The following is a 23,837-nucleotide window of genomic DNA, read 5'->3' on the forward strand; positions in this document are numbered from 1 at the left end:
ATGACTGCTCTTTAGAAGACAGCTGTACGAAATAAAGTATTATAAATATTCAGCTTTCCTTTCTAAGCATTGTCACCAACAGCTGGGCATCCAGTTTAGCAGAACAGATTTTGCACAGAGAGAGCCTGGCATGTTCCTGAATCAGTTTAGTGAGAGAGACAAAAAATAGTTTCTTATGGATTGGGGACTTATAAAGACATAGAGCATCTGTTCCTCAGTTAAGTCATAGTCTGGTAGCACTGAATCATGTTTAAAGCTAGAATAATGGGCAAAACTTTTTTCACCTTGTTCATACCTTTATTTTAATACCTAGTACATTATTTCTGCAAATAATATACTTTCAACATCTCCATTAAGGGTGTATAAATTATTTTCTCCTTATGTATAATTTCTCAGTAGTGGTATTTTAAAACAAACAGATTAATTTTTACTAAGATTATTTCATAATATGACTTTAATGCTTGAATTGTACAATAGTACATGTGTGTAGAACCATATATAAAAATCCATTTAAATATTTCATTACAATTCCATATTGAAATACGCTATTAAAAAACCCAGTTTCATAGCCATGAAAATTGCTTTGCTTTCATTATATGGTATTCTGCTTTAGTTGGCAAAGTAACTCAGAATCTTTGTTTATATTTATTACTCTTAAATATTTGGCTACTTAAAGCATGTAAATCTAAGATTTCTTTAAATATTCTGTTTGCAGTGTTAAGAGATCACTGAAATTGGATCACCTCTTAGAAGCAAAAGTAAGTATTTACTTGTGAGTTTGTAATTGCATAACAAGAATGTATTTTTAATTTTTTGACAGCAAATTTACCTTAATAAAGAGAAAATTTTTCAAAAAAACGTGACATAATTGGGATTGGTACACCATTTTCTATATAAAATATTTTTGGTAAATCCAGTGTATTGAAGTTCCTGGCCAGAATAGGGTTTTCATTTAAGAGGCAAATTATTTAGAAACCTTGATGAGATAATTCAGTAGAAATTAATTTACTGTTTGTGGAAAAAGATATTCTGCCTTTTAAATGCTCAAGAAACAATATGGAACAATGGCAGTGCTTTAATCTGCATTCTATAATCTGCTAAATTGAAATAAAAACATTAACAGCATTTTTATATCAAAAATGTAATTACCTCCCTCAGCTATGCTAGCATAATTAAACAATAAAATACTAACACTGTAATAAATTTCACCATGGTTGTCACAATAAAAATAAAATTGTACTGTTGCTATTACTTTTTGTAAATCTAGTCATAGTACATTTCCCAGTGCCAGCATATCATGACATATGTTGGTTTATTATCTTTTCATACCAACTATGGAGCTAGATACAAATACTGATACTGAGATACTTATGGCCTCAGTAATCTTAAATGCAAGTAAATTGATGAGAAAGTAAATTGAAACAAATAGCTAGTCAATAAATGGCACCCCTACAAAATCCCATATGAGAGTGCCACTTTAAGAAATGGATGTTATATGGAATTTCTCTTTGGAATACTCACTGATATTTAACAATTTACCATTTTAAAAACTTCCTAGATGCTTTTTTTTAAAAATTTAAACAAAAGTGGCAATATAATGCAATGCCACTAAAAAAATCATTAGCAGTGTAATTAGCAATTTAGAGTACCATTATCCAACTTGTTCTGTACAGAATGCAGCTGTGACTGTAATTCTGCATCTGTTTCTTTGGTCAGAATGGTATTTTGGTAGACGAGTAGTCCAGCTTGAAATGAAATACTGTTCTTTCCTGTCCCCAAACCATTCTTTGGGATATGGTAACGTTATTTGAATAGCAAAGAATAGCTATTTAGGAGTTCATCCTTTTTATGAAGTACAGTTGTCATCATGGCAGGCTTTCTATCCATTTTTACTCCAGATTAGGATGTGTCAAGGTAGACAGCACCACAGCTAATATCCTGTATTAGAAAAATACATTGTTATGTTTGGCCCAATTCTATACCTTTAAACCAAAGGGACTTAGCTAGCTTGACTTAGCTTGGTATCACATGGCCACCACTTGCTAAATGCAGGTTCCTGGCATCTAATTTGGGCCTTTCTTCAACATTTCTATTTTCTGACCTATTTCTGGTAATTTCTGCATTCGTACTCTTGCCTCATCATTTGCAGCTCTGTTTGCATGTTAGAATGGACAGCTTTTGCTCTGGTGCTAAGTCTAGCTAGGATTCTGTCTTTAGCTACATTTATGCTTCCATCCACTCCACTTTGCCCTAGAGCAGCCTGGCTCCACAAATCTACCCACAAGTCAGTGATCCTACTGAGGCTGCCTTTGCCCATGCAAAGGAAAATCAGACATTTAAGACTTACACCTGTAATTCTAAGAGTACCTAATTGCTATAAAACTACAGAGGAACTAGTAGTAACTTTATGGTCATTTTGCCTTACCAGTATGATACTGAAGGAAGAAGACTGGTATCCACAGAAAGGAGATGACTCTTATATACCAGTTGCTTAAACTGGAGCCTACTCATTCTAATCTACTGCTGTTTCCTCTCTCAGAGATGTTCGGAACTCCCAAATCCCGTTGTTCCTAAAGCAGCTACAGCCCTTCATGGAGATTAATGCTCCATGATGTTAGGACAAATCTGCAAAAGTCATTTTCCTTATGAGTCTCCTAATGGGGAAAACAGAGGTGTGAATCATACCCTGTGACCTTCCTTTAAAATCTAGAATGTATACTGCAAGTACCATTATTTGCTGGACCTTTCAAATTATTGAGGGTTAGTGAGGAGTAAAGAAGGTTCCAGTTTATCATTACCTACAGTATTTGAGCTGCTCATATTGCCCTCCTAGCACTGTTTCTAGACGGATTTTTAGAAATAAAGATGAATTATTTATTACAAGCTGCTGCTAATCGCAGTTCAGATGAATTTGTAGGGACAACTGGCCGCCTGGTCATATACCTAGTCTCATTCAGGCCACCTCAGAGAAGGAGTGGAATAAATAGATTGTAGAGATGGGAAAAGAAGGAACATACTTCCTACCAAGGCCAACTCAGTAGGCTTGCTGCTAGAAGGAATAACAGTGCAAGTTTGGGGGGAGGTTTGTTAATTTAGACATGGGTGCCCAGGCTAGATTACTCTGTTACTATTGATTGGTAGAACACTTCTAAGTCTCATTATTCCTAGCACCTAAACTTGTCTTATCTCTCTGAGACAAGGTTTCTGCTGACTCCTGAAATTAGAAAGAACTTTGAATTTCAGGGCAGTAGGAGATTTTATAGCTCACAGTCTGCAGTCTTACTGATCTGGGTCAAATCTACTTTCTTCTCTCCCTCCCTCCCTCTCCAAGCTGAGCGTGGAGATTCTCTCTCTCCCTCTCCCTCTGCCCCTCTCCTGCTTGCACACGTACTAGTGTGCTCACACACTCTCTCTCTTAAAATAAATAGAACTTAAAAAAAAAAAATCAGGATCCAAACAAGTTTTATACATTGTAATGTTTCTTATAGATCTTAAGTATTTTTAAATCTTGTTAAACTTCACCTTCTTTTTTTTTTTTTTTTTTGTACAGTAATTTATTTTGAAAAAACTGACGTATGTGTTTTATAAGCATATTCCACATTCTGGAGTTAGTTGGTTCTTTTCTTGTAGTGTCCTTCAAATGATTTCTCTATTCTTCATATTTCCTGTAAAACTTGCAGTTAAAGTTGGAGGCTTGATTAGATTCTGGTTCAAATTTTTTATAAGAATAGTTCATCAATAATCTATGTACTTCCTATTTGCATCCCCTCAGGAGCACAAAATGATCTGATTATTGGGTTCAGGGGTTATCAGCCTGATCTACCCATAATAAAATTCGCCATTAATCTGTCTTCTAATGTTTTTTGTTGTTGTTGTTGAGATGATCACGTGGGTTTTTTCCCCTTTATTCCATTAATATGATGTATTACATTGATTGGTTTAAATCAATTTTGTTTTCACAGGCAAAATCCAACTTGGTCATAATGTATAATTATTTTTATTCACGTCTTGTTTCAGTTTGCCAGTATGTTGAGGATTTTGGCATCTATATTCACAAGGGATATTGGTCTATAGTTTTCTTTTCTTGTGATATATTTGCCTGGTTCTGATATCAGAGTAATTCTGGCCTCATAGGATGAGTTATAAACTGTTCCCTATTTTTGGAGAGAGTTTGAGAAGAATTGATATCAATTCTTCTTTAAATATTGGTAGAATTTAGCAGTGAAGCTCTCTGGTCCTGGACTTTTCTTTGTTAGAAGCTTTTTGAATATTGTTCCAATAAATTGATCCATCAACTTGCTGTTGATGTATTCTGATTTTCCATTTCTTTATGATTTAGTCTTGCTAAGTTGTGTATTTCTGGGAATTTGTCCATTTCATCTAGGCTATTCTAGTTTGTGGACATAAAGTTGTTTATAGTACTCCCTTAACTCCTTTTATTTCTCCAAGATTGATTTTAATATCTCCCCTTCATTCCTGATTTTAGTAATTCTAATCTTCTTTTTTTCTTTTTTTTTCTTTCTTGGTCAGTCTAGCTAGTTTTGTTGTCTCTTCAAAGAACCAACTTTTGGATTCGTTGACCTTCACTATCTTCTTATTGTCTATTTCACTTGTTTTCTTTTTAATATTAATATTTATTACTTCTTTTCTTCTGCTTCCTTTGGGTTTAGTTTGCTCTTTTTCTAGTTCCTGAAGGTAGAAGTTTGGGTTATTGATTTGAGAGTTTCTCTTTCCTCCTTCCTTCTTTCCTTCTTTCCTTCCTTCCTTCCTTCCTTCCTGTTTTTTAAGTAATCTCTATGCCTAACATGGGCCTCAAACACACAACCTCAAGATCACACGACCTCAAGAGTTGCATGCTCTACCAACTGAGCCAGCCAACTACCCCAGCTTCTTTCTTTTGTAGTGCACCTGTTTAAATTTCCCTCTGACTCTGAATACTGCTTTCTCTGCATCCCATAAGTTCACATAGGTTTAAAACAACAACAACAACGACACATAAGTTATTTATTTTGAGAGAGGGGAGCAGGGGCGGGTGGGGGGGGAGAGAGAGACAGAGAGAATGAATCCCAAGCAGGCTCTGCACTGTCAGTGCAGAGCCTGATGTAGGCCTCAAACACAAATCATGAGATCATGACTTGAACTGAAGTTGGACGCTTAACTGATCCACTCAGGCGCCCCTGCATCCCGTAAGTTTTTATATACACTGTATTTCATTTTTGTTCTTCTCAATGTGTTTTCTAATTTCCCTTTGGATTGGTTATTTAGGAGTGTGTTGTTTAATTTCCACATATTTTTGTATTTTCCAAATATTCTTGTTATGAATTTCTAATTTAATTCCATTGTGATCAGAGAACATTCTTTACATGATTTCAGTCTTTTTAAATTTACTAAGATTTGTTTAATGGTCTAACATATCTTCTGTCTTTGCAGACGTTACATGTGCACTTGAGAAGGGTGTATATTCCACTGTTGTTGGATGGAGAGTTCTATAGATGTCTGCTAGGTCGAGTTTGTATATAGTCGTGTTCAGGGCTTCTGTTTTCTTGCTGATTTTCTGTCTAGTGGGTCTATCTGTTATTGAAAGTGGTACTATAGTTGGATTTTCTATTTTTCCTTTCAATTCTGCCGGTTGTTGCTTCTTATATTTGGAACTCTCTTGTTAGACAAGTGTGTGTGTGTGTGGGGGGGGGGGGGCAATAATTGTTGTGTGTTCTTTAGTATTGTTTTTTTTTTTGAGCACCAATAAGTCTTTATTTGTTCATTGTGTTTGTTTGGGGGAAAGAGGAATGGTAAAGGATCAGCATATAGCAAAAGTATAGTGGAAAGGAAAGGAAGTACCCAGTACAGCAAAATCAACCATCGAATAAACACACCCTGGTAATGGGGGTCACCAAAGCCCACGGGAGCACAGTCTTCTGCTGTTCAGTAATGAGAGGAAGATATCAAGGAAAGAACAGATAGGTATACAAAGGAGTACTATTCAGCAATCAAAAGGAACACACTATAACCCCATACAACAATGTATATGATCTTAAAAACATGTTGAACAAAAGAAACCAAAGACAAAAGTTACATACTTAATTTATATGAAGTTCAAGAATAGGTAGAAGTATCTGGATTATAGGAATGAGAAAGTGGTTCTGGGCTAGGGAGTGGAAATTGAGTGGACAGGTGTACAAGGAAATCTGAGATGGTGATATGTTGTCTATCTTGGATGATACTTGCATCGGAGTATACAATTATCAGAACTCATTAAGCTGAAAACTTAAACTCTGTGCATTTTAATGTATGTAAATCATACTTCAATAAACAGACAAAAATATATTTGAGGTGAAATTCACTTTATATTCTGAAGAATATGAGGATTTATGAAGGAATGATGGGAAACAGCCTTGAAAACATTTCATTAAAATCTTCTTGAGGATTATAGTGCAAGAGAATAACAGAACAGTGTTATCTTTAATATTAAAATTAATATTTTAGGGGCACCTGGGTGGCTCAGTTGGTTAAGCGTCCAGCTTCAACTCAGGTCATGATCTCGCAGTGTGTGAGTTTGAGCCCCGCATCGGGCTCTATGCTGACAGCTCGGAGCCTAGACCCTGCTTTGGATTCTGTGTCTCCCTCTCCCTCTGCCCCTCCCCTGTTCACGCTCTGACTCTCTCTTTCAATAATAAATCAACGTTAAAAAAATTTTTTTTAATTAATATTTTAACATTTTTAAATTGTGGAACAATAATGAACACAAATAGAAACTCCAGTGTATCACCTTTTGAAGCCAATGTTTTATTTTTCCTATTAAAATATTTTTGAGTTTATTTTGAGAGAGACAGTGTGAGTGGGGGAGGGGCAGAAAGAGAGAATCCCAAGCAGTCTCTGCACTGCCAGCACAGAGTCCAATATGGGGCTCGAACCTACAAAGCCAACCACGAAGCCAAACCTGAGCCAAAACCGAGAGTCAGATGCTTAACCGACTGAGCTACCCAGGCGCCCCTCCTATTAAATTTTTTTTTATCAAAATAAAATTTAACTATTATGAAATCCACAGATGTTGAGTGGACAATCCAGTGAGTTTTGACAAATGTATACCCCTGTGTGTCAGACATCCAATCAAGAAATAGAATGTTTCCATCACCACAGATCTAATATATTGGTTATATTCTTTCCCTGCTGTCCCTGGAAGATCATGGAGGTTAGTGCCAAATGCTTTGGTTTTCATAACTACTATTACAAATAACAACAAAACCCCAACATTATTAGAACCATTAAGGATGATAATTGTGGCAGCTGATAAGAAGTTAGTTGATCTCTGTGACTGTTCTAGGAACCCTAGGCCCAAATTGTGAAAAGTCCCTGAGAGAGCTAGTATTTAGAGTGTTTTAATATAAATTCCATAATAGTACTAGTAATGCATAATAATGTCTTAGGTGTGACATTCCTATGACCTAATTAACCAGTGTAAGGTTATAAAGAATTACCTCCCTTTAGTTGCCCTAATTTTTCTTTTGTTTCTGGTTGCCCACATACCTACAGTACCTGGGTTTTAAATATTTCACCGATAGCATAGGCTAGTAGTTCATAATAATAATAGCAGATCCTTTCCATCATATTTCATCCTAAAAGAACCCTTAGTTAGTACTTTCCAGATGGTTTATAATAGGTAAAAATCAATGAAATACAGGCACCTTTTTGGTAGACTATGCTTTAAACAAAGTGACAAAGCAAGTTACAATTTGTGAAAGATATTGAAGGAGAATGTCATATATTTGAAATTATGAAGTGAACATTCATTGTTTTTTTTTTTTTTTGGACAGAAAAATCAATGCCCAAATTTTAGTTTTGCTAACATACAAGGTTTGACCTCTTTACAAAGAGTACAGTGGTATTTGGGCTGATCATAGAATTTTTTTCTTAATAGTGGTGTGAAATATCTCTAAGGACTCACTAAATATTACAAGCAGTTATAAATTATTATAGAATTGTGACTTATTGATTTCTCTTTCCTTAATTTTATTCACATCCTGAATTCTTTCCCTTCTCTAGCTAAATCTAGGCTTCTCACTTTTTCTTTCTTTGTTTTCTACAGTATCTGGTAGCTAGCCCTCCTTATTGCTGAGTGGAAAGAATGCTGAACTTCTCGTTTAGAAGCTCAGTCTTCCCTGAAATCCCAACCTTCTTAACTGTTCTTGGTGTGGGTTAGGTGGGCTCTAGGATCACTTTTAAGCATCTTCAGGGTTTTAAAGTTAGAGGACCTTGGTAAAACTTTAAGAGGAAAAAAAATCTTAGAGAGGTAAGATTATGCCCTTATGTGTATCCATAGTCAGTTATATAAAAATGTGTTATTTATTGAAGAATATTTAGTGGGATAGTAGGGGACAGTAGATTTTCATTTTTCCCTCTTTGTATAGTAATTGTAGACAGACATTTTTCCTTTTAACCAACATAGATGGCCAAAAAAAAAAAAAAAAGAAAGCAGAAGAGAAGCCTCAGTATTTTAAGGTGAGGGGAAAAAATACACACACACACACACACACACACACGTATGCACACAAAGACTTATTTTATGAAAGCTAGAAAATGGTTTTCAAGGAGAAATGTATGATCTATAGTTGTAATGTTTAGATATTTGGCAATTGGAAAAAATAATTTTTGGTAAAATAGGAAAACAGATAGACATAAATGTACATTAGGGTAGTGACTTTCATTTCTTGTACATACACAGTGAAATAGTTCTGGGCAATAAATTCTTGGAAAGGTAGGGTAGAATTGGATAAATGTCATAGTTTATGACTGAATACATATAAACAGGTGAAAACTCAAGGTGGAGTGGTAATAATAACCACCTGATAAAGAGACTTAAAACCTTTTCACCTTACAAAAAAGATTGCTTTAGAGTCATAACTTGATATTATAGTTTGATTTTTAAAAAAGGTATTAGTTATATTTGTGGCTACTATGGATACATAAAATAAAGAATGGAATGCCTTTTGTTCCCCCAATACAAAAAAAGTATTTATCATATAAAACCTTAACTGTAAAAAAACAAAAACAAAAACTGATGCTATAGACACTGGAACTAATACCAAGATTATTGAAAAAGGTGATACAGCCACTATTTCTGCCATAGTGTCTTAGAAATAAAGAACAGTTGACAATGAAGAATTATGTAACTATTTCAGGTCAGCTACCAAACAAAAGTTTAATTCTATAATGTTGGCAACATCATAAGCTTTCAGACTTTGTTATGCCCCCAATCCAGCCTATGCCATCTGTATCACCTCCAGATTTCAGGTTTTTCGTACCTTTATTTTCACTTATCTAAACTTCACCTTTCCTCCTTACAAGAATCCTGTAAGATTACTGCAGCCCACCTTGATTTTTCCTTTCCTCTCAGTTTTTGGTAACACCTTTGCTACTGCTAAGACCTCTTCTCTGCTGTTTGTTCAGAGAACAATTTGTTCTCTTTCTTTGTACACATTAGTTAGTAAGTGCTGGGTGATGAGTAAGCATTACAGAAAACAGTTTAAAGGGAATTCAGAAGAACAAGCAGTTAATAGTGTGATAATGGGTGTCGGGAGGAAGTGGATCATAAATGAGGACCTAAACAAAAGAAAGACTAGATCTTGGGGAAGATAAGAAAGAGGGCATTCCAGCTAGATCACAGAATGAGCTGAGGCCCAAATGTGCATAGTCTAAGTGACTGAGACTACAGGGGTCATTTCACATTAGATGAGAACAAATGAACAAATGAATGTATTCAAAGTAGAGTGGCTTAACCAAGGTTACTGGACTGTTCCTTTTACATCATTCATTCATCCACACATTTTTGAGTTCTAGGGTACAAAGATGAAGAAATGACATTTATTTTCAGGAACTCAAATTCTAATGGGGCAGACAGAAATGTAAACAATTATTAAAATTTACTGTCTCCAGGGGTACCTGAGTGGCTTAGTCAGTTTGTGGTAGAGCCCCTCCCTAAGGAATGTGGTAAAAACCTCAAGACAAGGGAAGACAGCCTGGCTCTGTGCTCATGCGCAACATTCCTCTTGACTCTAACATGGACCGCCCAATCGGCCTGTGTGTTATCATATATGGAAGACAAAGGAGCAAAAATTGTACAAAAGGCAACACACACACACACACACACACACACACACCGCTGCACTCAGGGCTCAGCCTTTTGGGGGTCTTAGCCTGCTGAGCCTGTGTTGGCACAAATAAATCTGCTTCCTGGAAAGAAAAGCCTCAGTATCCCAACACTCTGTGTATGACTGGCCTCAACAAGTTAAACACCCAACCCCTTTGTTTTTAATATAAGGATTATTTTAGGCTGGCTATTTTTTTTTTTTTTTAAGTTTATTTGGAGAACGTGAGGGACAGAGAGAGAGGGAGAGAAAGAATACCAAGCAGGCTCTGCTGTCAGCACAAAGCCCAATGCGGGACTTGACCTCAGGAACCATGAAATCATGAGCTGAGCCAAAATCAAGAGTTGTATGCTTAACCAACTGAGCCACCCAGGCACCCCCAAGCACTCAACTCTTGATCATGAGATTGAGCCCTGCTTCAGGCTCCAGTTCCAGCGTACTTAAGATTCTCTCCCCCTCTTCTCTGTCCCTTCTCTGCATCCCCCCTACTCACATGGGTGCTCTCTCTCTCAAAAATAAAATAAATAAAATTTACTATCGCCAGTAAGAGCTATGTGCAAGGTGTATGGGAACACAGAGGAGAAAGCTGCAGAGAGGATTTGCATAGGATAGACCAAATTCTCAAGGCCCTTAAATGCCATACTCAATTGTTTGAACATTATTTTGGTTATCCTTAAGACAAGTCACTGTGTCAGAGCAAATTTGTGAAGGTTTAAAACAGCACTTATCCTTCCTAGGACTTCCTTGTGGATTTTCCTAAGAGAAAGTTATGACAGTTTCCCTGGCCTAGCCCCATAATTATACTTCAGGTCCAGCAGACGGCAAAAGTCAGGATATAATTGGGAGAGTCAGTCATCTCTAAACTGTTTGGAAATACCATCTCAGATGGTAGTAAATTTTTAATATTAAAATTTCATAAATATCAAGTTGAGATGCCCTAATTAGTGTGGAGACCTGAAATAGCTACAAAACTTGAAAAAATAGTGTTCACTTTGGAGGTGGTAATGGAGTATATTTAAAATCTGAAAAGAAAGATCAAGGAAAATCATACTGGTTTGAATTTTGCAAGTTTAAAAGACATTCTCAACTAAATGTATTTTTGTCTCAAATTAATATTTATTTTCAGTCATTTGATTCTTCAAAAATCACAAGGAAGAACAGTATTACAACTTACTCTCCAACAACTGGAACTTGTCAAATGAGCCCATTTGCTTCTCCTGCAAGCTCTAAAGAACAAGACCACAAAAGTGAACCATCAAATGGTTAGTTGAACATTCTTTTCCATTTATTGTAATATTTTTCTACTTATTGGCTAAATCAGAATTTTTATTTAATAATATATGGATCTTGCTGCAGCTGATTTTTCTTAAAGAATTCAACATAAAGAAGGCTAGAATATAGGTACTACTTTGGACATAAATGTAAACTTTCTAGGCACTTATTTTAAAATGCTACTGCAGACTTTGTTCCCTTACTGTCCCATCCATTAAACAGAAATTATGGTCTGACTGCCTTCAGCTACTATCAATTACAGTGGTTACAGATACACCCCTTAACAAGCTATCCATCATGTGCATAAATTAAAGGGCATATAATTCAGGTACTGCTGCACTACAGTTTAAGAGAGATACCTCTAAATGTTATTTTTATTCATGTTGTCCGTTTAGTTTTATTCACATTTCGTTTATCTTTATATAGCTTGCTTTTATTTATTATATTTCATTCCCTTCTTTTCCTTTGCTATTTTAAATGGATTTGCAAAAAAATTGTAGTTTTCCACTAGAGGATAGCCTAATTTTACTATGAAATTGTTTATTTTGAAATATTGTTAATTTTGGCCATGCATATTTCTTGTTCTCTGGTAGTTTATTGCTAAAATATTTTTTAAAGATATATGAATCTAGATTTCATAGGTTTAATTTTTAATATTACAAAAAGTCATGAATTAGTAACATGTCAAGTTTCTGTAATATAAAATTCTAAGTAGGCTCAAATTTAATAAAATATATTTTAGATGTGCTGTGATTAGCCTAATTCATATTTTATTGTTTAACATTTATTGAGTGCTAAGAATATACTAGAAGCCACACAGAAACAAAGAAATCTCATTTTACCCAATTTGTTGTAATGAAACCTATAATAAGATCTGAAACTTTTGAATGACTTTTATTTTACTTTAATCAAATGCTTTTTATCTTAAAGCTATTACTATTAGGTTTGCTTTCACAAAAATGTATGAAGATGTATACATTTTCTTCAAGCTCTATCTGTTTTTAATACACTTGATATATCTTTTGTTTAAAATTAAAAATTAGTGCCTTAAAGATGGCACATCACCATACTGAAATGTGAATAGATTTTAAGTGGATACCTGCTCGATTTCCATATTGAAATTAAATATGGACTTAAGGGAACATTCCTTTTGCCTATAAAAAGACTGGTCACGTGATCCCAGTTGACATTTAAGTGGATAATTATCACAGATTATAGTACTAAGTAAGCTCTTTTTTAAAAAGTCATACAGCAAGGGTTCCTGGGGTGCTGGTAATATTCTATTTCTTAACTTACATGGTGGTTATACTGGTTCATTAAACTGTACATATATGTCTTATATATTCTTTGATATATATATCTCACATACAAAAGTCTAAAAATAGAATTCTCTAGGATCTTATATCACATTATGTCATTTGTAATCATTACATTGCTCATCCTGATATGTCATCTTATACACATTTTAGAAATAAGAAAGTCTGACTCTTATGAAGTAATTTAAGTTCCAAATGATCCCATAACTTCTATTAACAATTCTCAGTTTTTAAATATTATACAAAACATAAGGTGCAACTTAAATAAGCTCTTTTATTTAAATAGCATTTTCAAGGGCGTTTTAGGTGCAATTCACTTCCCATCACACTTAGGATATAATTCAAAACCTTATCATGACTTTTAAGGCCATATATCATCTAATACCTGACCACCTCGTCTATCTCATTTTCTACTACCCTTCCCATGTTTACACTACCTTAACCACTCTTACTATCTTGCTATTAATCAATCATGTCAAACTGCTTCCTGCCACAAGGTCATTGCACTTGCATGTCTCTCAACCTGAAATACTCTTCCTCCTAAAATACTCTTCTTTTACGTATTTCTTTTCTTTTCTTTTTTTGTTTTTAAGTTTATTTACTTTGAGAGAAAGAGAGAGAGTGCAAGCAGGAAAGGGGCAGAAACAAAGAGACACAGAATCCCGAGCAGGCTCTGTGATGTCAGCGTAGAGCCCAATGTGGGGCTCAAACTCACAAACTGTGAGATCATGCATGGTCTGAGCCAAGATCAAGTCAGATGCCTAACCAACTGAGCCACCCAAGCACCCCTTCCTCTGGGTATTTCTAAGTACTTTCTATATACATTTGAACTATGTACTATGTGAACAGATGACTTAATACTAAATTTAAATCTATTTGTACTTCTAAAAGAAAGAAAGATCTGTTTCTAAGTCTTCCCTCTGCATAGATTCTACATGTGGGCCAAAAATAGGGTGAGTGATTCCAGTTTATACTTTTGAGATATGTATATTTATTTACTTATCATTGTATATGTTTCTCACTGTTATATATGTTTATGTGTCTGTATCATTATATTGCTGCCCTCCCCTACTCCTTAGCAAATTTCTCCAAACTATTATGTTTTCGGTGAAGAGGAAGGGTGCATCAGACTTAGTATTTAATAATTGAGTGGAAGGATAAACAACAAATTTGCATGGTCAAAGAAAGTCCTTGTGAATTAGACAGTAGATCTGTAGAAATCAGCCAGACTGTAGCAGTGTAATAGCACAGAGAGATAAAGAGATGGAGAATATGATAAAACGATAAAAAGAAATGATGAATAAAATAAGAAGCTCCAACATATGTCAAATAGGAGTTCCACAAGGAGGAAATAGGGAGAATGGGGCTGAGGCAGTATTCTAAGATAAAAGGACCATCAGGGTTTTTTTTATAATTTCAATTTCACAATTAAGGAAAGATGAGAATTTCCAGGTTAGAATAGCATGCTTAGTTTGAGCAGGATGAATTAAAACAAACCCTTACCTAGTCATATCATGGTAAAACTACAGAACATCAAAGACAAAGAGAAACTTTTAAAGGCCACCAAAGAAAAGACATCTAACCTACAAGGGAATGACAGACTGATAGTAGACTTTTCATCTATAGCAATAGATTCTAACAGGAAGTAGAATGATACCAACTAAAAATCACAGCTGATTTTTTTTATTCAGGAACTGAGGATGAAATAAAGATTTTTTTCAGACAAAGTCAGAAAGAATTTACCATTCACACGTACTCCCTGAAAGGACTACTAAAACGTGTACTTACATAAGCAAACTGAGCCTCCAGTAAAGGAATGGACTGCAAAGAGCAATGGTGAAAAAATAAATTAGCAAACTTGGTGGTAAATCTAATTATAAATCTAATTATAAAAATGTGACTACAAACTCCACTGACCATAAAGCAAAAGACAATTTGAGAGATGGAGTTAAAAACAAATAATAGACTGTGATAGCATGGAATATTGATGAGGGAGCAGGAAGAAGCTAAAGTGCTTTAAGATTCTTGTAATTTTTAGGGAGCAGATAGAATATCTGTTAATTGACTTTATAATTGAGTTTTTGTTTACTTGCATGTAAAATGGGGAAAGTAATAATATCTACCCTAGGATTGTTGTGAGAATTAAATAAATTCATATACAAAAAGCACTTAGAACAGTGCCTGACATGTATTTAAGTTTTCAACACGTATTTTAACTGTTTTTATTAATATCTTTATTTATGTTTTAAGAAAAGATATAGGATGTTTAAGAAAACAAAGCAAATATTGGCTTGAAAAAAAGTTATAGTTGGCATAAGAATATTAATATAGACCAAAATAGATTTTAAGGCAAAAAAGCTTTATTGAAGATAATAGAACTCTTTACATAGTGGGAGAAGGGAAGAGTCACTATCAGAAAAAGAATCCTGAAACTATGTACATCTAAAACAAAAACTCAAACAAAACATAACAAAATGGGACAGGATTATAAGGAGAGACCCACAAATCCCAAATCATAGTAGATTTTAAACTACCTCTTTCAGGGGCACCTGGGTGGCTCAGTTAATTAAGTGTCTGGCTCTTGTTTTCAGCTCAGGTCATGATCTCATGATTCCTGGATTCGAGCCCCACATGGGCTCCACACTGAGAGTGTGGAGCCTGCTTGGGATTCTGTCTCTCCCTCTCTCTCTGCCCCCCCCATTCTCCCTCTCTCTCTCTCTCTCTTTCTCTCTCTCTCTCTCTTTCTCTCTCTCTCTTTCTCTCTCTCTCTCTCTCCCAAAATAAATAAATAAACTTAAAAAATAGTTTAAGAAACTGATGAAATAGATAAAAAACTTAGGACAGATGTAAACAATTTGAACACAGCTAGCAAGCATGATCTAACAAACTGTGGTCAAACACACACACCTCACACATGATAAAGCATGACAGAACTTTAACAAAAATATAGCCAGTTTGAGAGCACCTAGGTGGCTTATTCAGTTGGGTGTCCAACTTTTGATTTTGGCTTGGGTCATGATCTCAGGGTCGTGAAATCGAGCCCCAAGTTGAGCCCCACACTGAGCACAGAGCCTGCATATGATTCTCTCTCTCTGCCCCTACCTCCCCCTCCCCCCCCCCAAAAAATATATAGCCAGTTTGGAGTCACAAATAAGTCTCAACATACTAAAAATTGCTATCAAATTTTCTGACGAAAATTTCATGCAATTAGGAATCAATAATAAAAAGGCAGCCCTCTAAAAATTTTTAGCCCACGTGTTTGGAAACCTGGAAACTTCTAAATAATTCATTGTTCAGAAAAATCATAAAGGAAGGTATAAAATATTTAAAATGGAATGATAATGAAAACAGAAAACTTACAGGAAAAATTTACACCTGAATACTGCATTATACTAAAACAGTTCTTAGTGGAAATTTTATACTTATAAATGCATATATTTAGAAAGGAAGAATGATTGGGGCGCCTGGGTGGCTTAGTCAGTTAAACAACTGACTTCGGCTCAGGTCATGATCTCACAGTTTGTGAGTTCAAGCCCCGCATCAGACTCTGTGCTGACAGCTCAAAGCCTATAGCCTGCTTCAGATTCTGTGTCTCCCTCTCTCTCTGCCTCTTTCCTGCTCATTCTCTGTCTCTATCTGACTCTCAAAAATAAATAAACATTTTTTAAAAATTTAAAAAAAAAGAAGGAAGAATGATTGAAAACCCATGAGGCAAGCATTCAACTCCAAAAGATGGAAAAAAATAGAACCTCCCAAAATATAAGAAAGGAAATAGTAAAAGATAGAAACTATTAAATAGAAAATAAGATAATAATAAAGAAAAGCAACAAAATCAAAAGCGGGTTCTTTGAAAAGACTAATCAAATGGTAGATCTCTGGCAAGACTGATTTCTTTTTAAGTGGGAGAAGGGACAGACAATATGTATTTCAAAGGAGCTGATAAATTATCAGTTTAAATATCTGATGAGCAGTTTGAGATATATGAGCCAAATGCTTCTTAATGTGAGTCTAATTTGGGTGAAAGCTTTAAAAACTTACCATTCTGCTTCTCAAATATTAATGTTTTAATAGCTAAAAAGCAATTGATTTTCTCATTGATACCTTTCTTTTCAATAATATAGGAAATATTTTAACAATATATTTCCATACATGTGACTCAATAAAAGTATTTTGAATTTTAAAAAAGGAACCATTAGCATTGTTATTTTTCATAAATTGATCCTCTAAAGAGGTTCCTCACTCTCCACTCTTGTTTAATAATAATAATGCGGTTAACTAAAAGAATAACATGATTTCATTTTCCTCTTAGCCTACAGGCTCTAACTTGATCTGGCAATAACTCTTTTAGAAAAAAATTACTAACTAGTGTGTAATACCTTAGACAAATCACTTGAACCTGTCTGGGTCAAGGTTTTCCTCAACTCATAACTTTTGGTTTGGGACCAAATGATGCCTAAGATGTATGTCAACTATAAAGTGTACATATCTGGAAACAGCATAATACCAACCTAAACCTGTTTAAATAAGTGTAGCATCCTGGTTAAGAGAACAATCTTTGTAGCCAGATGACTGGGTTTAGATCCTAACTCTGCCACTTACTAGCTTTAGGGCCTTGGATAAGTTATGTAGTCATTCTGTGCCTCTGTTTCCTCATCTGTAAAATGGGAATAAGAATGACCAATTCAGTTTTGCAGAATAGTTTATATACGTAACATTTAAATCAGCTCCTGGTGCTAAAAATACTGTGTAAGTGTTAGCCATTATCATTAAGGTCATTGATTGTATTTCTAAACATTGTGGTCTGTTGGAAGTTATCTTCGCTGGTTAGAGAAAGGGCTCCTTGAGCCTTACCAGAAAGTCTAAATACAATTTTGAATATAGTCCAGATTCAGTGATGGTACATTTTTCATCAGTGTATTGTGAAACTCCTTTAAAGGGAGCCACATACACAACTGTTTGTTATGTATAACCTAGCAAGAAAAAGACCATTTATAATCTGTGGCTCTTTAACATATGTTCATTGTTAATAGAATGAAACGAAATCAAGGAAGTAATCATTAAATAACTGGAATACTCTCTTTTTTTAAAATTTTTTTAGTGTTTATTTTTGAGAGAGAGACAGACAGAGCATTAGTGGGGGAGGGGCAGAGAGAGAGGGAGACACAGAATCTGAAGCAGGCTCCAGGCTCTGAGCTGTCAGCACAGAGCCCAAAGCAGGACTCGAACTCACGAACCATGAGATCGTGACCTGAGCCAAAGTCAAACGCTCAACCAGCTGAGCCACCCAGGCACCCCTGAAATACTCTTAATGATATATTAGAGTCTAAACAGTCTCTGGTAACTGGTCCAAGTGTTATTCTTAGAGATATTAAAACTCCTCCTATTTAACAGTTGGAAAGTATATCAGAAGCGTAAGTCCTTCCATGAGAAGATGGAGATTAATGCTATTGATTGCATTTTATAGGATAAGATATCTAATCCCCTTACAATAATAAAAATGTTTCAACAGGCATTGACCACCTGGTGAAAATTCAAATAAAGCATTCTTTTACTATTTCTCACCTAACTTTATTGACTGATGGTGCTAAAATGTGAAAATTAATTACAAGTTAAAGGAACAATAACTTAATTTTGGAGCTTTATTGAATGCAGACAGCATAGTACAAAATTCAGGAAACTAGTATTAACCTTGAGGCAAAGATTCTCTGAGATAAAGGTTCAATGTGTATCCTGGAATTTCATTTGTAGTTTTCTACAAAACAGATACATTTTTAGCTTGATTTTTTTTTAAAAGAGATGGATTTTAATAGGCTTTTTCCTCAAAGTTCTCTAAAATCATAAATAAAATATTGTTACTGTTTTTCCCGTTAATTCTTTGTTAAATAAACTCTTACTATTTGGAATTTAGGGATATAGACAAGTCAAATAATAAAAAGTTAATAAACAAGAGAGATAACTAGTACTTTAACACAACTTCTGAATCACAAGATTTTCTTTTTGGGATTTTAAAGACTATTTTGAGATAACTTAGTTACATGATTTTTTTTGAAAGAAGCCGCAGATCCAAAGTAATAATGAGGGAAATTATTGTTCATCAGTTTCTGAACAAACTTAGTGAAATTATAAATACCAGAGAATAGAAAATATACTTTGGTATAAGTATATTTGGTATAAGTAAACTTACTTACAAAGTAAGTATACTTTGGTATAAGTATATTTGGTATAAGTAAAAATGAGCTTTTCCTCTAGTAATAGGAGCAAGTAAGAGTAATGGAATAAGAATTAAGTGAAGAAAAAAGAGTAAACCAGCATTGGAAAGTCCGTTCCAGACTACTCTGATATGTTAATAAATTACATTTGAAAATGTAAAGAAATTGCCTTTGTGTTTTCTGTGTACTCGGTTTCATCTGGAAGTATTGGATCCTCCTGAAGTATTACATAGAGCTGTACTGTCCAATATGTTTAGGTATAGAGCATTTAGAAGGTAGATCAGAATCGAGATGTGCTGTAAGTGTAAAATACACACCAGATATCAGACGGTGTGAAAAAGAGAATATGAATGATCTCATTAATAATCTTATATTATTATGTGTTAAAATTATAGTATGTTGTGTATATTGGGTTAAATGAAATATTAAAGTTTATTTCACTATTTTTTTCCTCTAAAGAATTTCACTAGTAGAAGAGTTTGAATTACATAAGTGGCTCACATTATATTTCTGTTGGAGAATGTGAGCTAGGTTTTCATGGTAGATTGTATCAAACAATTTTTTTAGGAAAATAATGAGAATGTTGAGTAAGAGTTCTTGTGCCAGTTGTTGAACAAATGGAACTGCATAAAAATACGTAGAGGTTGTCACCAGTTCTACATTTTATTTTATTTATTTATTTTTTACCAGTTATACGTTTTAAAAAGTGATTTCTCTGGACTGTTTTTCAGTGAAAAGTTTGGATTATTCATTTATTTGCTTCCTTATTCATTCAACAAACATTTATTAAAGGCCAGTATATGTAAGACGTTAAGAATCTTTTTGCTAATATGTTCTCAAATATTGTTTGTATTATTGTTGTATTTAAATTAAATTATTGTATTATTATACATCAAATACGTTTATAGTATATGGATTACTGTACTATGCAGTACAGTAGGAAAAAATAACTAAATGGGGAGCCTATAAAACAATTATCTATGACTAATATTATCTATGATAATAGTAATTGACCACTAATAAGTGCAAACATCATATTCTACCAGAACTGTAAAATCAAATTTACATTTCAACCCAGCACACAGATCTTTCTAAGAATTTACTAAATCAATATGCATTTTTTCAATATGCAGTTAAAATCAGGTACGTTGATTCCTAATATCAAATTTATTTTACTGTGATATCACTAGGAACTCACTATTTTCTAGCTAGAAACATAGCACCAACCCCTTGTTAACTTTGAGGCAAAAAATAGGGGTGAAATAATATAAACTAGAAACTTTAAAATAATGTTTTTTATTAAACTATCTGATGAAAGTATCCTTCATCTAGTAAAGATTCTTTTTCCTGTATAATGTCCTCATGAATAAAAAATTGAGAGATTGGGGGCGGGGGGCACCTGAGTGCTTAAGATGGTTGAGCATCCAACTCTTGATTTCAGCTCAGTTCATGATTCAAGGGTCATAAGATTGAGCCCCGCATGGGGCTCTGTGCTGAGTGTAGAGCCTGCTTAAGATTCTTTCTCTCTCTCTCTCTCTCTCTCTCTCTCTCTCTCCCTCTGCCCCTCCTTCACCCCACCTCTCTCACCCCCATGTACTCTTTCTAAAATTTAAAAAGGGGGGGAGGTGGAGATTTGAAAATAAAAAAACAAAATAGCTATTGAAAAGTTACATAATAATGATTTTTTTCCCATAACAAATTGCAGGATACTTTTTCTTTTCCTACTCCCTTTTGTCTACCCCTTTAGCTTCTATTTAAACTTTGGCGAACTAATTCTATTTAAAACTTGACAATTTTCCCTTAACTTTATGTTCTTCTTTTTACTGTATGTATATAGGAAAGAGGAAAAAAATGAATCACCTCAGTTTAAATGAAAGGAAGGAATCTACAACAAAAGACAATGATGAGTAAGTTTGTTGTTTTTAAAATAATTATACACATGTGTCTTTTTAATTTGTTTTAATTTACACACAAGTTAGTTATCATATATAGTGCAACAAAGATTTCAGGAGTAGATTCCTTAATGCCCCTTACCCATTTAGCCCATCCCCCCTCCCACAACCCTCCAGTAACCCTCTGTTCTCTATATTTAAAAGTCTCTTATGTTTTGTCCCCCTCCCTGTTTTTATATTATTTTTGCTTCCCTTCCCTCATGTTCATGTGTTTTGTATCTTAAATTCCTCATATGAGTGAAGTCATATGACATTTGTCTTTCTCTGACTAATTTGGCTTAGCATAATACCCTCTAGTTCTGTCACGTAGTTGCAAATGGCAAGATTTTATTCTTTTTGATTGCCGAGTAATATTCCATTGTATATATATACCACATCTTCTTATCCATTCTTCCATCAATGGATATCCGGACTCTTTCCATACTTCGGCTATTGTTGATAGTGCTGCTATAAACATGGGGGTGCATGTGTCCCTTCGAAACAGCACACCTGTATCCCTTGGATAAATGCCTAGTAGTGCAATTGCTGGGTCATAGGGTAGTTCTATTTTTCATTTTTTGAGGAACCTCCATACTGTTTTCCAGAGTGGCTGCACCAGCTTGCATTCCCACCAACAATGCAAAAGAGATCCTCTTTCTCCGCATCCTCACCAACATCTGTTGTTGCCTGAGTTGTTCGTGTTAGCCATTCTGACAGGTGTAAGGTGGTATCTCATTGTGGTTTTGATTTGTATTTCCCTGATGATGAGTGATATTGAGCATTTTTTCATGTGTCAATTGGCCATCTGGATGTCTTCTTTGGAGAAGTGTCTATTCATGTCTTTTGCCCATTTCTTCACTGGATGATTTGTTTTTTGGGTGTTGAGTTTGATAAGTTCTTTATAGATTTTGGATACTAACCCTTTTTCTGATATGTCGTTTGCAAATATCTTCTCCCTTTCGGTTGCCTTTTGGTTTTGCTGATTGTTTCCTTCGCTATGCAGAAGCTTTTTATTTTGATGAGGTCGCAATAGTTCATTTTGCTTTTGTTTCTCTTGCCCCCGGAGACATGTTGCATAAGCAGTTGCTGCAGCCAAGGTCAAAGAGGTTTTTGCCTGCTTTCTCCTCGAGGATTTTGATGGCTTCCTTGTCTTACATTTAGGTCTTTCATTCATTTTGAGTTTACTTTTGTGTATGGTATAAGAAAGTGGTCCAGGTTCATTGTTCTGCATGTCGCTGTCCAGTTTTCCCAGCACCACTCGCTGAAGAGACTGTCTTTATTCCATTGGATATTCTTTCCTGCTTTGTCAAATATTAGTTGCCCATACGTTTGTGGGTCCATTTCTGGGTTTTCTATTCTGTTCCATTGATCTGAGTGTCTGTTTTTGTGCCACACACACATGTGTCTTGAAAGAAAAGGGTCATATTTGTAAAAGTAATAATGTAAGAGAAATAACTTATTTGCAGAAATTAAAAAAGTTTATATCTGAGTTGAAGTATTCTTCTTTTCTTTTTTTAATGTTTATTTATTTTTGATAGCATGCACAAAAGTGCGTGCCCGAGCATGGTAGGGGCAGAGAGAGAGGGAGACAGAGGATCTGAAGCAGGCTCTGCACTGACAGCAGAGAGCCTGGTGTGGGATTGGAACTCACAAACCATGAGATTATGACCTGACACTTAACTGACTGAGCCACCCAGGCATCCCTAAGTATTCTTTTCAAAGAAGAAAATACTTTGTGGTGTATTTTACAGTGTTCATGTGATCATGGTATCTGATATCTTAATTTTAATACTCATTGAGCCCAGTTTCCAAGCCCATGAATAAGAGACTAGCTTAAGGTAAAACTGAGGAAAATGCCCTTTTCAGATTTTACATAGGTGGAAAAGTAATACATTGTCTGGGAACATAATGCCTAACAAAGATCTGGCTCAAGAGCTAGGAACACAATGAATGAAGCCAGCAGAGTAAGGGATCCGGAGGAACCTAGGGGACCTATATGCCAGCATCCAACTGTTTTCATATTGGCCAGCCAGTGTTGCCTTGAATGAAGATATTATCTACAAAAATCTACTTTCCACATATGTTCTGGGAAGAATACTTACATCTATCCAGTGAGGCTGGAAAAATTGAATTAAGCAGAATAGGGGGTTAAATTTTCAAAGTAGTTCATATGTTCAGCTCATTTACCCTTTCCGCTATATGGGCTGTGTGCCACACAATGTGATGGATGGGTAAAGATGAAGAAGATGAAGTTTCTACCCTTTGGGAGCTTATGGTCTTATGCTGTAAGTTCGCGTACCTTTCCAAACTTAGAAAAAGGTTATAAGGTATGTTTCAAAATGTTTTTTAAATCATTTGAGTGGAATTCAGAATGCATTTTCCATACAAATGGTGTTGTAATTTGTGGTTATAACCCCAGAAGTCTATTTTTTCATAATGTAGCTGAACTATAGTATTAGTCTAGGTTAAAATATACAAAAATTGAATGCCATTTAGAGTACAACAAGGACAAAGGGAAGAGTTTCTCAAAGAAATTTTCTTTGTTTGGCATCTCGTACGTTATTGTACCCCTTTAGTCTGTTTTTACTAGCTGCTTTTCCTAGCCATGTTCCCCCAGCTCCAAATCTTTTCATGTACCCTGTCCCACAAATATTTTTGTTGTAAATTACTACTCCTTCCTTTCCCTAAGCAAAGTTCCCATTTCCTCAGTGAAATCAATCTCAACTAGATATTGAGAGACAAGCATTCTCTTTTTGTTTAACTTATTTAGTGTCTTTTTAAATTGGCAAGATATATAGATGTAAAAATCTCAAATTGTCCAAAAGGACATACAGTGAGAGCAAGTGGCAAGTAACAGTTTTTGAATCATGTATAATCTTATTTTGAAAGCAGATACCTGTGAAACCAAATGAATTTCTGATATAATTATATAAAGTGTAACAAACTTAGGAGTAAAAGTAGGCAGTG

General features: G+C 34.9%; 1 protein-coding gene across 1 annotated transcript in view; it reads left to right on the top strand.

Moving 5' to 3' along the window:
• ITGB3BP (integrin subunit beta 3 binding protein) overlaps nucleotides 1–23,837 on the top strand; it is a 71,223-nt gene that overhangs the window by 20,363 nt on the left and 27,023 nt on the right. The window contains exons 3-5 of the mRNA XM_078450574.2: nucleotides 716–758; nucleotides 11,269–11,404; nucleotides 20,777–20,846. Coding sequence (XP_078306700.1) covers nucleotides 716–758; nucleotides 11,269–11,404; nucleotides 20,777–20,846 — 249 coding nt within the window. The remainder of the gene's footprint in view (nucleotides 1–715; nucleotides 759–11,268; nucleotides 11,405–20,776; nucleotides 20,847–23,837) is intronic.

The sequence above is a fragment of the Panthera onca genome, chromosome C1, assembly GCF_046562875.1.
Source record: "Panthera onca isolate mPanOnc1 chromosome C1, mPanOnc1 haplotype 2, whole genome shotgun sequence".
In the NCBI taxonomy this organism is placed as follows: Eukaryota; Metazoa; Chordata; class Mammalia; order Carnivora; family Felidae; genus Panthera; species Panthera onca.